Source organism: Hyla sarda, chromosome 13, assembly GCF_029499605.1.
Source record: "Hyla sarda isolate aHylSar1 chromosome 13, aHylSar1.hap1, whole genome shotgun sequence".
NCBI lineage: Eukaryota > Metazoa > Chordata > Amphibia > Anura > Hylidae > Hyla > Hyla sarda.
In genome coordinates, this window is record NC_079201.1 from 26737453 (window position 1) to 26753892 (window position 16440).

General features: G+C 41.9%; 1 protein-coding gene across 4 annotated transcripts in view; it reads right to left on the reverse strand.

Moving 5' to 3' along the window:
* The window catches only part of SLC39A11 (solute carrier family 39 member 11), a 499832-nt gene that overhangs the window by 343152 nt on the left and 140240 nt on the right, over positions 1 to 16440 (reverse strand). For all 4 annotated transcript variants that reach the window (XM_056550534.1, XM_056550532.1, XM_056550533.1 and 1 more), the window contains one exon: positions 8545 to 8661. In XM_056550534.1, coding sequence (XP_056406509.1) covers positions 8545 to 8652 — 108 coding nt within the window. In that variant the 5' untranslated portion in view covers positions 8653 to 8661. Of the gene's footprint in view, positions 1 to 8544; positions 8662 to 16440 lie in introns of those variants that run through there.

Here is a 16440-nt window from a genome sequence, read left to right on the forward strand (position 1 = left end):
GCAAATGTGTCCAGAAGGAATAAGATCTGTAAATTTATGGCTGGTTACATAGGTACAGGGAGGGAGCAGACAAATAGAAACAATGCCCGTTTCGCAGCAAGCCACCGCTTTTCTGGTTCATGTAAGTTCACTTCCTGGCATGGCATTCCCGCATATGATGAATTAGACGCAGGGATCCCCTGCCAGTGGTCACAGATCTCGCATGCTCAGAAAACCGTACATATAGAGATCTAATTGTCTTCCCAATATAGAATAAACCACAGCTACATTTTAAGGCATATAATATTGATCTTGTACGACACGTAATAAATTGTTTGACTGTCCACTGAGAGTGAGATCTGCCAGTGAGATCTGTTACCACTGGCAGGGGATCCCCTTGTCTAATACATCATATGCAGGAATGCCATGCCAGTAATACTTCTCCCATAAGATTCATGGGGTTGGTCCGCATTCACACACGGCCGGACGGCGGTGAAGTGAATGCAGCTTTATTCTAATTATTAGAACCCAGGGCTATGACGTCATGAGCTCCAGGCACCGGCTCCAGCATTCGGAACAGTTTGCTCCAAATGAAGACCAGCGGAGTACCCCTTTAACAGCTTTGAGTACTCAGTGAGATGCAGAGGTCACCTAGGAACCAGTTCCTGGGACCAACATAATATATTCATAGGAAGCTCTTGCTTAAAGCAGTTATTCAGGATTAGAAAACCAGAACTATTTTCTTCCAAAAGCAGTACCCCGCCTGTCATCAGGTTGTGTGTGGTCTTGCAGCTGAGTTCCATTGAAGTAAATGCAACTAAGTTATTGTATCTCACACAACCTTAAGACAGGGGTGATGCTGTTTTTCTGTTCTTTAATAAAGAAATATTACACTCAGAGGCTCTTTATATAGGCTGCTAGAGCTGAGCAGTTTAAAGTTTCATAGTGATGATAGCAGAGTGTAATGGTTTCTTTACTTTGTCTGTCTGGACAAAGCCCCCACGGTGAAAACGCATCGGAGGTGTGGTGGGTGACTGGGGAACTCTGGGGGGTCTCTGTATATCTGTTTACCAGCCGGTCTTGGACCGCTTCTGGTTCCCAGGTAGTTGCCATCGCTCATTGTGCTTGACACTGGTTTAAGAGACCACTCCTATGTACTCATTTATCTGTTTGTCACAGCGCACTTCTCTTGCATTTTTTGCACGATTGCACTTATCTATATTTCTACCTAGTCCTGCCATATACATGTGTGGGACTACTGTATTATTTTTTTGTTTTGTATAGCTGGCCATAACTTCTTATTAATGCTTCATAGCCATTATCATATTTGATTCTGTAACCCTCCTTTCCCTAGTCCCCACCTTTTTCTGTGTCTATGCCTCTTGCAACGTATATTTTTTAAAAATTATTTTCATAATAAAGATTACCGTATATACTCGTATAAGCAGAGTTTTTCAGCACGATTTTTCGTGCTGAAAACACCCACCTCTGCTTATACTCGAGTGAACTCTCCGCCCTCAGTGGTCTTCAACCTGAGGACCTCCAGAGGTTTCAAAACTACAACTCCCAGCAAGCCCGGGCAGCCATCGGCTGCCCGGGATAGCTGGGAGTTGTAGTTTTGAAACTTCTGGAGGTCCGCAGGTTGAAGACCACTGTATCAGACATTGACAAGCGGTGATGATGATTACATGTGGTGATGATGACAAGGGGTTGATGAAGGGGGGGGGGGATTATGACAAGGGGATGATGAAGGGGGGGGTGTGGGATGATGACAAGGGGATGATGAAGGGGGGGGTGGGATGATGACAGGCGGTGATGATGAAGGGGGGATGATGACAGTGTGATGATGACAGCATGATGATGACAGGGTGATGATGATGAGGGTGTTAATGATGGGGGTCTGGATGATGACAGGGGGAGGGGGATGATGTATTTCCCACCCTAGGCTTATACTCGAGTCAATAACTTTTCCTGGGATTTTGGGGTGAAATTAGGGGCCTCGGCTTATATTCGGGTCGGCTTATACTAGAGTATATACGGTACCTCATTTTTATATATGGTCTGTTTTTGAGTGGTCTTTAACCCCTTAAGGACTGAGCGTTTCTCCACTTTCGTTATTTCCTCCTTATCTTTTAAAAATCATAACCCTTTCAATTTTGCCCCTAAAAATACATATGATGGCTTATTTTTTGCGCCACCAATTCTACTTTGTAAATGAAATCTGTCATTTAACCCAAAAATCCACAGTGAAACGGAAAAAAAATTATTATTGTGCGACAAAATTGAATAAAAAAAAACGCCATTTTTTAAATTTTTGGGGCTTCCGTTTCTACGCAGTACATTTTTCTGTAAAAATGACCTCTTATCTATATTCTGTAGGTCCATACGATAAAAATGATACCCTACTTATATAGGTTTGATTTTGTCTTATAATTCGGACATTTCCGCATGCGGCGATACCACATATATTTATTTACACCGGTTTTTTTTTATGGGAAAAGGGGGGTGATTCAAACTTATTAGGGAAGGGGTTAAATGATCTTTATTCACTTTTTTTTTTGCAATGTTGTTATAGCTCCCATAGGGGGCTATAACACTGCACACACTGATCTTTTACATTGATCAATGATTTCGTATAGGAAACCATTGATCAATGATTCTGCCGCTTGACTGCTCACGCCTGGATCTCTCTGAGCAGTCATTCAGCGATCAGACACCAGGAAGAAGGTAGGGCACCCTCCTCGTGTCCTACAGCTGTTCGGGATGCCGCGATTTCACCGTGGCGGTCCCGAATAGCCCACTGAGCTAGCCGGGAGCAGTATAGATTCACTTTCGACGCGGCAATCAATTTTGAACGGCAAGTCTAAAGGGTTAATAGAGTGCGGCACCGCGATCAGTGCCGCGTGCTATCCCGGCCGTTGCTAGGTGCCGGGCCAGACCTGCTATGAGGCTGCCCCGCGTTATAGAAAGGGAGCGAACTCAGGGCATACAGGTACGCTCTGCATCCTTAAGGGGTTATGGTTGGTTATTTAATTCAGTGGTTTTAAGCACCACAGGACCTTATCATTTAGGTTTATATTGGATTTATCCCTTCTTTAAGTTGGTGGTAATTTTGTTTGTCTTTGGCTGCAATACTTGAAAAAAAAAAAAAAATGCCAGGTGTGACTGACAGCCCAGCACCTCCAACGTCACTGCTCTGCTCCTTGAACAGCGGACTGAGCAGAGCAGTGATGTGTGCTATGCTACGCCTGAGCCGTCAATCACATCTAATAGGAGTGGTTAAAGCCTGAAGCAGAGGTGAAGACTACATAAAAGCCGCATGTCCCTAAGACTACTTCAGGATTATTAAAAAAAAAAATGAATGGCGCAGGACGAGTTTAAAAGTTAGTTTCTTCAAGACAGAGGAATGATGGCAGCATGATGGGAGTTGTAGTTTTGCACCAGTTGGAAGCACCCTGGTTGGGAAACAATGCTCTATATAATGCACTGCCATTCGTAAAGGTAAAATCTCATGATAGGTTCCCTTTAAGTGAATAACACTTTCAGGTCTCTGTAGAAATGCTGGATACAATACTGCCTCTCACTCTTATTTTCAGAGTCCGCTCCCTGAGCCTTTAAATGCGTCAATCAGACCTCTAGGCAAAATGGGTTGTAAGCTTGACTGGACAGAAACGCGGGGGGGGTATGTCGAATTCAGAATGAAGCTAAAGACACAGCATACAACTAAAGCCAGTGATGACACAGATACACAACATTCTCACATTGTGAGCTGCTGAGGTTGTGTGCAAGGTCAATACTAGGGAAGAAAGTATAATTTTAGAATGCTGATCGAGGAATTGACTGGGTCAAAAGCAGAGATAAAAAAATAAAAATAAATGCATAGTAAGCTACGTACCGTGATCCTCCAGCTTTTGCACAGCTTAAAAAATCTCCATATTTATGTCACCATCTCTAAAACTGTCTACTGTATTGTTGTATTTTTACACACCCATGAGCCAAAACAATAAAAACCACGGACAGGTGAAGTGTCAAATATTAAATATCTCAAGACAATGGCTCCTGTCAAAGGGCAGCAAACAAACAGTTCTATATGTTGATTTGCTTTAGGTTATGTTTCTGCAGAATAAATGTATATAAATAATTGAACATATCGTAAAATCTGCACTGTATACATTACCCGAGAACATATCTTTAGTAGGAAAAATGGGTAAATGTAAGGATCTGAGGGACTATGAAACAGGCCAAATTGTGATTCGTAGATGACTGGGTAGGTCTTGTGGGGGGTTCCCAGTATGATGGGTTTATAGTACCTACCAAAAGTGTCCAAGGAAAGACAACCAAGAATTTGGACAGGTGCAATGGGGCCAAAAGCTCATTGATGTGCATGGGGAGGGAACTACTGAAAGAGTTCATGCTGAGTATGATAGAATGGAGATTACATAAGCCATTTCTGTATATGGGGCCTGTGTACCACTGACCGGTTAGAGTGTATGGGCTAACCCTTGTGTCTAAAACGGGCATGTGGACATCAGAAGAGGACAAAGGAGCAATGAAGAAAGCAGCTTAGTCTGACATATTTTGTTTTACATCATGACGATGGCAGGGTATGTGTGCAACGCTTACCAGGACAGAAGATGTTGGGAAACACTTACCAAAACAATTGTGTATATTTTTTATATCTTAATGTTGGCAATTTGTTGTGTAATAATAGTGAAGTTCCAGTCCAAATGGGCTTAACTTGTACAAACAATACAGAAGCTGACATATAGCTACAGCAGAAACTTCATTATATTCTATACCTATGTAAGCCTGACAGTCAGCTTTACAGATCACCTTTGGGTTAGGGGTTAAGTAGAGCTATCGGGACTTTTTGGTACCCAACATGCCTCGATGACGTTGGATTTAAAGAATTTGATGACTCAAAATGTACACCTTTTAACAGTGTTCAGCAACCTGTGACCCTCCAGCTGTTGCAAAACTACAACTTCCAGCATGCTCGAAGTTGTGGTTTAACAAGAGCTGGAGAGCCAAAACATTGAGGTATGCCGCCTTATAAGCTGATGCTGATAGGGATTTAAATAAGCTAAAAAAAAATAAAATAAAAGAGAGGATATGGGAAGCAGCACACGAAAAAAGAGCTTCACATTTTTTGCAGAACATCAGGGAAGATTACAGCCATATTTATAGATACGGAGAGAAACGTTCAGGTATGCAGCACACATAACTGCTACTTTAAAAATAGACCATAATAATATCAATTTGATCCCAGAGGCTGCAGGTAGCCAATCAATGGGATTCGGTTGTCGGAAATATGAACTGGCGAATGAGGGAATGGCTGGAAGCAGCAGTTTATCAGTGAATGGACTGGGGATAATCTGGTTATTGAAGTTCCTGTATACTGATTTTAATCCCTGTTCAAGAGTCAAAAAAAGAATACAAAAAACAAAAACAAAAAATTAAAACTGTAAACTTAAAAAAAAAAACTCTAAACAGAAACAATCATTCCAACTGAAAGTTTTTTTTTTTTATAATAATATATGCAACTTTTATTCTTGTGTTCCCATCCACACATGGAGTACTTCAATGAGGCCACTGGCTTAAAGGACTGAATGGCAACCACCTGAAAGTGAACTAGAATTCCCCACTTCTTGAAATCACGGGGTAAACACATTTCAGCACTTCATCCTTAAAAGGAGTACACCAGTGGAAAACTTTTTCTTTTTTTAAATCAACTGGTGTCAGAAAGTTAAACAGATTAGTGAATTACGGTACTTCTATTTAAAAATCTTAATCCTTCCAGTACTCATTAACTGCTGTATGCTCCACAGGAAGTTATTTTCTTTTTGAATTTCATATCATATCATATCTCTCAGACGATCCATATGCGGTTGACAAAATCCATGGCCCCTGCTCCCTCTCTATTCCAGTGAGGCCTTTGCTCCAGCAGAGTTTCCAGTGACGTCACACGCTGAATTCACGAGGTTGAGGCTTTGTAGAGTGTCTGTAAACCGGCTTACAGTCTTTCATCAGACCCGGCACAAACGTGGACTGATTTCCATCAGAATACCAGTGAGCGCATAACTTTTACATCCAGAGCGCTGTTTAATTCCTGTGCATACAGACGGGCGGCTTTCACAACAGGTCCGGTGCAGTCCGGACCAGCTGCCATCACCACCGTCAACATTTAACTTTCATAACCATAGTCAGCGCAGACAACTATCAGCGCAAACAGCCTATAGACTTTGATCTATTCTTCATATACTCTGCTGGGACTAATAACATTATTTGTTCAGAGGATACCGCAACTCTGCTATATCTCCCTTATAAGAGGACAATATTGCAACATTGTTTTATATTAATTGCCATCCATCTTCATTGAAAAATAGCTCTGCAACATTGCTATAACAGTTACCTATAACAGGTAACAGTTACCTTTCATCATTCTACAGTGAATTATTTATTGTCGGATATATCTATATGATATCTATTAAGTGAACACACAGTATAACCTATTAGTGGCATCAGAAATTATTTCAGATAATTTTTATTACATTGTTAGATCCCCGCATAGGGCCCTGTGAGGGGATCTTATTATTACCATTTTATTATTATTGTGATATTTTAATAAATACAACTGTTAATTGAAGCACGGTCTGTTCCGTTAATTCTAAAAAAAATGTATACACTTTCCTTGAGGTTTTGGGTAAATATTTTTGTTATAAAATAATTTACAAATTTGTTTGTAACATTCTGGCACTAGTTAAAAATAAAAAATAAGTGTTTTCTGGTGGAGTACCTCTTAAGGACCCAGGACGTATGGGTACGTCCTGGGTCCCGGTCCTGCGGTCACACGTTGACCCCGCATCATATCGCGGCGGGCTCGGCATCATAGTGAAGCCGGGACCCGCCGCTAATAGCGTGCAGCACTGATCGCGGTGCCGCGCGCTATTAACCCTTTAGCCGCGCACTCAAAGCTGAGCCGCGCAGCTAAAAACAAAAGTAAAAGTGCCCGGCTAGCTCAGGGAGCTGTTCAGGATCACCGCGGTATAATCGCGGCATCCCGAACAGCTGTAGCACAGGAGGAGGTCTTCTTGCCTTCTCCTGTGCTGTCCGATCGCCAAATGAATGCTTCAAGCCTGAGATCCAGGCTTGAGCATTCAATCGCCGAAAACACTGATTGATCCATTCCTATGCAGATGCATCAATCAGTGTAAAAGATCAGTACACGCAATGTTATAGCCCCCTATAGGAGCTATAATATTTCATTAGAAAAGTGAAAAAAAATCATTAACCCCTTCAATTATCCCTTCCCCTAATAAAAGTTTGAATCACCCGGCATTTCCAAGAATAAAAAAAAAAAAACAGTGCAAATAAAAATAAACCTATGTGGTATCGCCGCGTGCGGAAATGTCCGAATTATAAAAATATACCGCTTTTTAAACCGCACGTTCAATGGCGTATGCGCAAAATAGTATGGGCCAAAATAGCACATTTTTGATCACTTTTTATACCACAAAAAAGTGAATAAAAAGTGATCAAAAAGTCTGATCAGAACAAAAAACGCTAAAAACTTCAGATCACGGCGCAAAAAATGAGCCCTCATAGCGCCCTGAACACAGAAAAAAAAAAAGTTATAGGGGTCAGAAGATGACCATTTTAAACTTATAAATTTTCCTGCATGTATTCATGATTTTTTTCTGAAGTGATACAAAATCAAACATATACAAGTAGGGTATCATTTTAACCGTATGGACCTACAGAATAAAGATAAGGTGTCATTTTTGCCGAAAAATGTACTGCATAAATACGGAAGCCCCCAAAACGTACAAAATTGTTTTTTCATCAATTTTGTCGCACATATATTTCATTGATGTCATTACAAAGTAGAATTAGTGATGAAAAAAATAAGCCATCATATAGAATTTTAGGTGAAAATTTTAAAGGGTTGCGATTTTTTTTAAGTTAAGGAGGAAAAATTGAAAATGAAAGTTAATGGTTAATGGTCTAAAACTTTTTTCGTTTTAGATCGGTGGGGGGGATCCGAGCACTGGGGACTCCCGTGATCTCCTTTTTAGAGCCCCAGGTCTACTTCACAGTGACAAGTCATGCCCGAAGAGGGGGCCGCCACGCCCCCAATAAGCTCTATGTGGGAGCCGTTCAGCAATCTTCAGCTCTCCCATAGAATTATATAGAGGGGGCGTTGCGATCCCCGCTTCGGGCTGGGGGGATGTTGGTGATGCGCCACCGTGAAGGAGTTTTTTTTTTTCATGATACTTGTCCTTTAATGTCATGTTTGAATGTATATCATAAAAAAGTTACCTAGTACTTTAAGGAAGTGTGGGTTTCCAGTTTTGACTAGCCCTGACATCTTCTGTTGCATGTGTCATTTCTCTGTTTTCCCTCCTGGAAATGTATAAATAAATTGTCTACTGGGTGTCACTATTCTCCTTCTCAATGGGATGGGTCCCTACACAATTACATTGTCATCCCTGACTGAAGTAGCCCCAACAGGTAGAGTTTGGCAGAAAATAAAAAACAACATTACAACCAGTTTCTACAACTCACCTGTCCGCTAGAGAAGACAAAAACCAACGCAGATCCAGCTGCGGTCAGGCCCCATGTAAACAACGTCCCTAAAAGAGCCTGTATTACTGGACTGTATCCTTCAATCATTTTCAGACCCTTGGAAAAAGATGAAAATATAGAATTATTTTAACATAAAATACACATAGTACTGTCCAATAAAAAACCTCAATCTTCTTCAATGATCGATATAGGTAGACATGCTGTTCATGAAACTGGGAAAAATAAGAGAAAACCCATTAGGTAAGCCGTAGTGATGGCTTCAAATATGTACAATTTGCACATAGAAGCTGGCACATGTGTAAACAATTTTATTATATATATATATATATATATATATATATATATATATATATATATATATATATATATATAATTTATATATATATTAGGGCTGCATGGTATGGGTAAAATGTGCGATTGCGATTTTGGGCCTAAATATTGCAATTTCAATATGCAATGTGATATAATAAAAAAAAAAAATGGTGAAATCCCCCCCATTTCATGTACAATCGCCTCCATTTCACATCTACCTACCCATTTTATGCCCACCGCCTATTTCACATTCTCCTCCCTCGTCACATCCCCCCCCCCCATGTCACATTTCTCCCCGCCACCCCCCCCCCCCTCCTGTCACATTCTTGTACTGCAGCAATACAATGGGTTTCGAGGGCAGACTTCAAATCTTCCGCGGGACCCGGGAAACCTAGTGTATTGCTGCAGTACAAGACCTTTCCCCATGAGCCAATCACTGGTTTGACACGTGACACCACTGCGGATAGTGTTTGGCTGAAAAGGGAAAGGTCCTACTGCCTGTACTAAGAAGAGAGGAAACTCCGAAGCGCACGGAGAAGAATCTGCTGGGAACGGGACTAGAATGCTAAGCGTTGCAGTTTTGCAACAACTAAAGGCCCCCTGGTTGGGAAACACTGACTTTTAGTATTTAAATTAGTATCGCTATATCGCAAAAAAACAAAAAATCGCGATTCGATTGCTTTTGCGATATATCGGGCAGCCCTAATATTTATATTTTGTATATTATATATATATATATATATATATATATATATATATATAACAGGATGAGTATTTAACTCAGGGCGAGTTCACCACTCCTGGTGTGACGGAGCTTTCAAGGGCCACTAAGCACTCCGCAGGCATTCTGGGTAGGGATCGACCGATATCAATAATCGGTGGAGGGTATCGGCCGATAGCCGATAACTTATACCGATATTCCGGTATAAGTTATTGGCTATTTATCCCCCCTCGACACCGCTGCAGGTCATTGATTTAAAGCGGGCGCTTTAAATCAATGCACTGCAGTGGCTTTTGCGGTGCCATAGGCCGCCGCCACCACCCGCTTCTCTCCCCTACCCGTCAGGGGGGTCCGGGCCGTCCATCCGTCCTTCCTGTAGTGTCCGGCAGCATTCCGGGTGGAGGGTGCACCGGTCCGGGCTGTCCTTCTCCGGGGGTCATCTTCTCCACTCCGGGCAGGCTACGGCCTAGTAGCGCAGCATAGACGCCGCTGCGCAGTGACGCCCGTGCGTAGCGGTGCACCTGACGTCACAGCGTAGCGGCGTCCATGCAGCGTACTGGGCCGGAGCCTGCCCGGAGTGGAGTAAAGGACCCCCGGAGAAGGACAGCCCGTACCGGTGCACCCTCCACCCGGAATGGCGCCGGACACTACAGGAAGGAAGGATGGATGGATGGCCCGGACCACCCCCATTACGGGTAAGTTTTTTTATTTATATTGACTCGGAGGGTGGGGGATGGGCCCGACCGGTATAGCGGTATGGGCAAAAATCCATACCGGTATACCGCCCAGCACTATGGTGGGGGGTGCGACGCGGTGGGTCGGGGGGGGGGGGGTGCGATCGCGGTGCGGCAGGTCGGGGGGGGGGGCGGTCGCGGTGGGTGCATTATCGGCTTATCGGCAAGGTAATTGCCGATACCGATAATGTCCAAAATCGTGATTATCGGCCGATAATATCGGCCATACCGATAATCGTCGATCCCTAATTCTGGGTAGGGGATGCCGGGAGCATTTGTGGTCCCCTAGTAGCTTCGGCGAAAAGGGACATCGAACCTGGAACCTCGCAGGTACCTTTAGTGTAACACGTTTGCACTTTTTCTTGCACTTTGGGTGATTCGAGAGCACGTTCCTCGGCTCTTAGATATAAAGAACCCTGAAACAGCTGTCTCCCTCTTTCCTTCTGGAGAGAGAGTTCTGGTTTGGTATTAATCCCGATTAGCTTTTTATATTCCGTAACTGGAGCTAAGCTGATATTAGGGAACATCGCCTGAAAAGGTGATGTAATGAGCTGATTTGCATATTCCCCTATATATATATTATATACATACACATATACATACATATATACACACACACAAACACATTTTCTAAAGAACTTTTCTAAAGAGATTATATATATATATGCGCACTGATATTGTGTACAAGCCTTACTGAAGATCACAGAAGGATATAGACTGCTGTCCCCACTGTGTGTCATATCACCACTTCCTCTGCCTATATTATTGTCTCCAGATGACAATCCTCAAGTTGAGGTGTCTTGGAAGGAGCATCCCAGACCACTTCACATAATTCCCTAGATATTTATTTCCGTGTCTCCATAGGAGTCTGTACAGCATAAGAACTGGAATTTCCATGACATTAAGAAGAAATCTCAGACACTATCCTGACGCCCGTACACAAACCTTTCACTTATTCTTAAACACGGGCTCGGAGATGAATGAAGTTAGATTAATAAGATATAGTAAGGGGGGGGGGGGGGGGAGAAAATGCCAAAAGCAAGTATTTCCCCATCTGTAATATTGTCATAAAAAGGCATAAACAAAAATTTGAGGCATTGAAGGAAAAAAAAAAAAACCTTCCTGTAGGAGTTCTCAGAATGCATATTTATTTTTCTGTCCACAACAAATTTAACCCATACTATTGAGGTACCCTGTATGACTGGTAAGCGTGGTACCACTGTATGCCAACCTTAAAGGGGTACTCCGCTGCTTAGCGTTTGGAACAAACTGTTCTGAATGCTGGAGCCTGCAGCTCGTGACGTCATAGCCCTGCCCCCTCAATGCAAGTCTATGGGACAGCCATCACGCCCCCTCCCATACACTTTCATTGAGGGGGCGGGATGTGACATCATGATTGAGAGGGACTGTGATGTCACGAGCTCCAGCTTTCGGAACAGTTTGTTCCAAGCGTTGAGCAGCGGAGTACCCCTTTAAAGAGGATCCTGTGGATAATCCAGTGCCCATGTGACATATTAGTAAATCCTCTTATTCCCATGAATTGTACATGTCAAAATTTGCATTGTGTTATCACTCAGTTATTCCACATGGAAATTTATAAATACATTGACAACTGGGGGTGATCAGTTTAAGGAGTGTCTGTACACAATTTAACTGTGCCTAAGGGTCTATTCACAAGGCAGAATTTCCGCCTCAAATTAAAGCCCATTGACTTCTATGGGATTCCGCACTCACATTCACACTTCTGAATTTCCGCTTGCGGAAATTCAGAAGTGTGAATGGGAGTGGGGAATCCCATAGAAGTCTATGGGCTTTAATTTGAGGTGCAATTCCGTAAGCGGAAATTCTGCTGTGTAAATGGACCATCACAATGCCTTACTTTGCAAGTTAACACCACCATCACACTGGGGAATTTTTAGTGATAATAACAAAAGATTGATACAAGAATCATTGCTGCTGATCTGACATTGTTACTACTGATTCAACGTAAAAAGATAATTATTTGCAAATCATATAAAAGCATTAATGACTATTAATTACACAAAATCTACTTCTCTTTTCATTATTCATGTGATAATGTTCCATGTTAATTCTGTAAAATTCAATTTAGTAAAATAAAGACGTATTAAAATCGGAATACAAGTATTTACCAATTTAGTATACAATAATTCTGGGAGAAATGGATTGTCACCAGGGCTGTGTCTTACCTCTCCCTGTAGATGAAAGGTGAACATTCAGCCATGCCAAACGTATGGGGAGGTCGGGAGAGATAACTACATATACTACTGAAAGTATTGCCCACCTTCAAGGGAATGTACTGCATAGATTTTTTTTTTTACTGATTAGAGCCATTTAATTTTTTTACATTATTATAGGGATTGCCAATTTTCCTTTAGAGATATGCTTTACAGTAGGCCCAATCGACATATAAAACAATAATAGTCAGGAGCTGTCCCACTGATATGAATGGGAAAGGTGTCTAGACATGTTCAGTGACCTTTGCAGAGGTTATTCTAGGAGCGGGGGAAGCAGATCTGGCCTACTGTCCAGAATAGAAACTGCAAGATTTCGGCATTATTTTAAAATATCGATAGTAAAATGGAAAATTAGAAAAAACAATCACCAAAAAGTATTAAAATATGCGGTTAATATAAAAAATTAAAGTTAATGTGTCATCAGAAAATCACCTACTGTTTAAAGCCACACTTCAGATGGCAGTATATAGTACAAAAAAAGGGAGAGAAAAAAAAAAAAAAATAATAATTGTTTCTGCCTGGATTTTACATTGTGTAACCAGGTCGTGCTTTAGCCATCATATGGGGCTAATCTACAGGGTGGGCCATTTATATGGATACACCTTAATAAAATGGGAATGGTGATATTAACTTCCTGTTTGTGGTACATTAGTATATGTGAGGGGGGGGGGAAACTTTTCAAGATGGGTGGTGACCATGGCGGCCATTTTGAAGTCAGCCATTTTGAATCCAACTTTTGTTTTTTCAATAGGAAGAGGGTCATGTGACATCAAACTTATTGGGAATTTCACAAGAAAAACAATGATGTAACTTTATTCTTTCATGAGTTATTAACAAGTTTCTCTTTGTTTACAGCCATTGACATGTCGTAGAGGTTAACACGTGAGGAGCGGATAGAAATTGTGTACGTCTGGTGAACGCAGTAACCAGGTCATTGCAGCAGATTTCAATGCAAGACACTCTACGGGACCACCCATCTCCCATGCTACAGTTAACAAACTGCTTGCTAAGTTTCGTGAAACTGGTTCAGAGTTGAATTTGCCAAAATGTGGACACATGAAATTTGTCACTAATAAAGAAACATCAGGGGCTGTCCTAGCTTCATTCAGCAAGAGCCCACAGCGTAGCACTCGCCGCATGTCACTGGAGAGTGCCATTAGTCAAACATCCCTTTGGCGGATATTAGCTACTCACAAATGGTACCCTTACAAACTCCAGCTACTGCAGCATCTCAACGAGGATGACCCAGATCGGCGCACTGAATTTGCAGAATGGGCAAAACAAAAATTGGAACAGGACCCTCAGTTTACGCAGAAGATTTTGTTCAGTGATGAGGCAAACTTTTATGTGAATGGTGAAGTTAACAAACAAAACCACCGCTATTGGTCTGACACTAACCCACATTGGATAGATCCCTCCAAGACTGTTGGAACACAAAAATTGATGATATGGTGTGGTATATGGGGTACAAAGATTGTGGGACCATTCTTCATCAATGGAAACCTCAAGGCCACTGGATATGCGAAATTGCTACATGATGATGCGTTTCCCTCTTTATGCACTGAAGCTGGCACATTCCCTGAGTTTTTTCAGCAAGATGGTGCACCACCACATTATGGGGGTCAGGTCTGAGCATTCCTAGATAAACAGTTTCCTGGAAAGTGGATTGGTTGTCGTGGGCCAGTTGAATGGCCCCCAAGGTCTCCCGATCTGACCCCCTTAGACTTTTATCTTTGGGGTCATCTGAAGGCAATTGTCTACGCTGTGAAGATACGAGATGTGCAGCACCTGAAACTATGGATACTGGAAGCCTGTGCTAGCATTTCTCCTGCGGTGTATATAGTAGTATATAGCAGTGTATACGGATACTGGAAGCCTGTGCTAGCATTTCTCCTGCGGTGTTGCTATCAGTGTGTGAAGAGTGGGAGAAGAGGGTTGCATTGACAATCCAACACAATGGGCAGCACATTGAACACATTTTATAAGTGGTCAGAAACTTGTAAATAACTCATGAAAGAATAAAGTTACGTTAAAACCAATTCCCAATAAGTTTGATGTGTCACATAACCCTCTTCTTATTGAAAAAACAAAAGTTGGATTCAAAATGGCCGACTTCAAAATGGCCGCCATGGTCACCACCCATCTTGAAAAGTTTCCCCCCTCACATATACTAATGTGCCACAAACAGGAAGTTAATATCACTAACCATTCCCATTTTATTAATGGGTATCCATATAAATGGCCCACCCTGTACATCCAAATCTGTGGCAAAATCCATGGCATGCATATAAAAACATGCCTAAGAATTTCAAAGGTAGGTCCTTGATACTTCAGTCGCCCTTAGAGTGCACCGGTCACTAAAAACACTTGACATGTTAAAAAAGTTTTAATACGCTAGTAGATCATCTAGTGGGGCTCAATGCTAACCCTCAAACTTTCCCCACAAGTTTACTTGGTAATTTTACAACCTATAATCAATCAGAAATTATTTTTATGCTCTGCTTATATCAGTGGCCCACAACCCTTCTAGCAATTGTGGAATAACAACTCCCATCATGCAAATTCATGTTCCCATTGCTCAGGTCCCTATAGTAGTAGTGTAACATGAGGAAGGCCGCAGGTTGCACTATTTTCAGATTTTTCTTCCAGGACCACTTTTATGTGTTATTATGTACACAGCATGCAGGAATTGGGTAATTTCTTCCTAATATGATTTAACACTATGCATCTACGGCAGAGAGATCTTATCCAACAGGATTTTCCTTCTACAGTGGGGGAAAAAAAAGTATTTAGTCAGCCACCAATTGTGCAAGTTCTCCCACTTAAAAAAAATTAGATGCCTGTAATCTTTATCATAGGTATATCTCAACTATTTGACACATTGGGGCAGAGTTATCAAAACCTGTCCAGAGGAAAAGTTGCCCAGTTGCCAATAGCAACCAATCAGATCGCTTCTTTCATTTTTCAGAGGCCTTGTTAAAAATGAAAGAAGCGATCTGATTGGTTGCTATGGGCAACTTTTCCTCTGGACAGGTTTTGATAAATCTCCTCCATAATGAGAAAAACAAAAATCCATAAAATCACATTGTCTGATTTTTTTAAGAATTTACTTGCAAATTATGGTGGAAAATAAGCATTTGGTCAATAACAAAAGTTCATCTCAATACTTTTTGTTATATACCTTTTGTTGACAATGACAGATGTCAAACATTTTCTGTAAGTCTTCACAAGGTTTTCACACACTGTTGCTGGTATTTTGGCCCATTCCTCTATGCAGATCTCCTCTAGAGCAGTGATGTTTTGGGGCTGTTGTTGGGCAACACAGACTCAACTCCCTCCAAAGGTTTTCTATGGGGTTGAGATCTGGAGACTGGCTAGGCCACTCCAGGACCTTAAAAAAAATGCTTCTTAGGAAGCCACTCCTTCATTGCCCGGGCGGTATGTTTGGGATCATTGTCACGCTGAAAGACCGAGCCATGTTTCATCTTCAATGCCCTTGCTGATGGAAGGAGGTTTTCACAAAAAATCTCACGATACATGGCCCCATTCATTCTTTCCTTTACACGGATCAGTCGTCCTGGTCCCTTAGCAGAAAAACAGCCCCAAAGCATGATGTTTGCTCCCCCCTGCTTCACAGTAGGCATGGTGTTCTTTGGATGCAACTCCGCATTCTTTACCAAAAAGTTCTACTTTTGTTTCATCTGACCATATGACATTCTCCCAATCCTCTTCTGGATCATCCAAATGCTCTTTAGCAAACTTCAGATGGGTCCGGACATGTACTGGCACTGCATGATTTTAGTCCCTGGAAGCGCAGTGTGTTCCTGATGGTAGCCTTTGTTACTTTGGTCCA